This window comes from Bactrocera tryoni, chromosome 3 (genome assembly GCF_016617805.1).
Source record: "Bactrocera tryoni isolate S06 chromosome 3, CSIRO_BtryS06_freeze2, whole genome shotgun sequence".
In the NCBI taxonomy this organism is placed as follows: Eukaryota; Metazoa; Arthropoda; class Insecta; order Diptera; family Tephritidae; genus Bactrocera; species Bactrocera tryoni.
The window spans coordinates 55,143,079-55,145,762 of record NC_052501.1 but is presented as its reverse complement, the minus strand read 5'-3'; the positions used below and the strand labels follow the sequence as shown (position 1 = coordinate 55,145,762).

Here is a 2,684-nt window from a genome sequence, read left to right as displayed (position 1 = left end):
GCTGTACGAGTTATACGACGACATTGTCATAGTTCAGCGAATTAAAAGACAGCGGCTACGCTGGCTAGGTCATGTATTCGACGCAGTACATGCCGGGGGAAGCAGAGGAAGAGAAAGACCTTCACTCCGTTGGAAGGACCAGGTGGAGAAGGACCTGGCTTCGCTTGGAATATCCAATTGGCGCCACGTAGCGAAAAGAAGAAACGACTGGCGCGCTGTTGTTAACTCGGCTATAATCGCGTAAGCGGTGTCTACTCCAGTAAAGAAGAAGAAGAAACTCTAAAAGACCTACTAAACCGAAATAATATTTTTCCATTGGGCATTCGTAAATCTTCCATTCGATTGCGTATTTGTGCGTTCGTATTTGCAGCACTCTTTATGCATATGCTTCGCTCAACACAATTGTGGTTTAATTCGTTCACATTTATGCGCGACAAAATCCCAGTAAACAATCGCGTTTGTGAATAAACTTAAAATAAACTTACACTGGTAAACCTTTTCGTTACAATAAATTTACGTTTTTGATTACAAAACAATTACAAAAGACTTGTAAAGAACCAAAACGTTACATTACTTTGGGCTTTTTCACATACTTGTAAAATCGCTTATTTTTAAACTTAAAAGTAAGCATTTATTAAATTAATATCCAACCGCTTGTAAGTTTATTTTCAAATGTATTTGTAAACGTGTTGTAATGATTTTATGTAATGGTAGTAAAATAAATCGCATGATATATTTTTAAAGATATATAATTATTTTCTTTATTAGTTTTAATTCATTTAATATTATTTATTATATATACATATGTACTTATACGAAAAATTAAAAAAATTTTTGATAAGTTAAATTAAACTTATACTAAAAATTCAAATTTAAAAAAACATTTTATAAAAATGAAATGATAGAAAAATAGTTAGGTAAAATAATTAATTTGCTGCATTTTGGTGCTTCCGTTTTTGTCTATTTTTGGCAAACTGAAAAATCGTCTTGGTGCCACTTATATATTCAGTCTCATTGCCTTTCACTTCATGTAAGAAGACATCTGAAATTTAAATTAAAAATATATATAAGTATATAAGTACACATGTAAATATAAAGTTTATTTAGTTTTATTATTAAGTACCTCGGATAGCCATAGATACTTTTAAGACGCGGACAGGTTTTTTGTCTGACGTTCCACTCCAAGCAAAATGTTGAGCACATTCATCGGATACCAATGAGCGCCAAGCTGTTCTGACGAATTTCGCTCCTGTGTATTTAATATTTTGCATAAGTTCCGATTTCTTCAAAAAAAGGAAATTGTAAAATTGGCTTTCAAACAGTCAATAAATATTTACTTACAAATTTAGCATATTCTTCATCCTTCTGGAGTAAACTGTCCAATTCCATAAATTGCTCCACTGTGTTTAAAGGTTCTGCTGGCATAATCTTTTTTGATGGAACATTGTCTCTGCTATTCCTCAACTTTGCGATATCTCGCCGCAAGCTTCTTACCTCCTCGACGATTCTTCCCATAGATTTGGATACAGCTGCATCAATGGTGCTTTGAATTGCTGCAAAAAACAAACTTAGGTAGAATGCGTGGCAAATTTTCCGCGAATAGCAGTTAAAAAAATTATAACAACGCCTTAAAAGACAACATGCAACTTACCCTTTTATATTGTAAAGGCCTTTTTTATTTTATTTTATTTATAACACTTCTAAATAATACTTATATGTAAGTAATTTTTCAATTAATTATTTTTAGTTATTAACTTTTCCACTGTTTTATTTAAAACGCACGTCCTTACATCTCACAAATTCAATAATTATGAACTGCGATCACTCAAAAAAGGAAAAACAGTCGTCAGAGAGTCGGCGAAAAAACTAACGGGAAATGGTAAACGGTTGGTTTACTTTTTGTGTTTACATGTAAACTGATTTGCAATGTTGCATCATAAGTTTACATTTATGTTTGTAAGTAGACGTTTTTTCAACGCATTTATTTTAAACTTACAAATATAAGATAAGTAAACTTATAATTAAACTTATTTCTCACATTTGTAAGTAAGTTTACTCAAATGTTTGTAGATAAGTTCATTTTAGCGCAGATTTACGAAACATTTACGCAATTGTTTATTGGGATGGCGACAAATTCGTATACAATGAATAAATTTAACGTTTACATTTGTTGAGATACTTCACATGCATAAAATTAAAATACATTACAAGTATGAATTGGCGTGGTGTAATCGAAGAAGTGAGTGAATTGAATGTGGAGAGCGAGTGCTTGAGCGTATAAGTATAAGTGGATATACGGAAGTATAAGTAAGTATGTTCACTTGTGTATTGCTCAATGTTTGCAGTGTATGTGTGGAATTCATAAAAATTGACAAGTACACATAGTAAAATGGTCACCTTCACTCCGCTATGTCCAAGGCATACAGTAGCTGGTTGAAATCACTTTATTACATGCAGCAATCAAAAATCAACAAAAATTTCAGAAAATATAACGCATTTTAATTGCAATATTATCACAATGGAAAGTCGCTATCTCTAAATTCCTAGGGTTTTGTGTCACGCGGTACATCAAAATCTATTCAACTTAACCGCAATCAACTCAACTCAGCGCAACTCAAAGCGCGTTCCCACTAAAATTAATTTTCACATAAAATATAATACATATCTACATACATATATAGTCG

General features: G+C 32.2%; 1 protein-coding gene across 1 annotated transcript; it reads right to left on the bottom strand.

Moving 5' to 3' along the window:
• Positions 1 to 923: 923 nt before the first annotated feature.
• LOC120772764 lies at positions 924 to 2,431 on the bottom strand. Its single transcript, XM_040101538.1, has 4 exons — positions 2,398 to 2,431; positions 1,342 to 1,553; positions 1,124 to 1,283; positions 924 to 1,042 (listed from the first exon to the last, which is right to left on the bottom strand). The coding sequence occupies exons 2-4, from the start codon at positions 1,513 to 1,515 to the stop codon at positions 927 to 929; spliced, it is 450 nt and encodes a 149-aa protein (XP_039957472.1). The 5' UTR covers positions 1,516 to 1,553; positions 2,398 to 2,431; the 3' UTR covers positions 924 to 926.
• Positions 2,432 to 2,684: the final 253 nt, after the last annotated feature.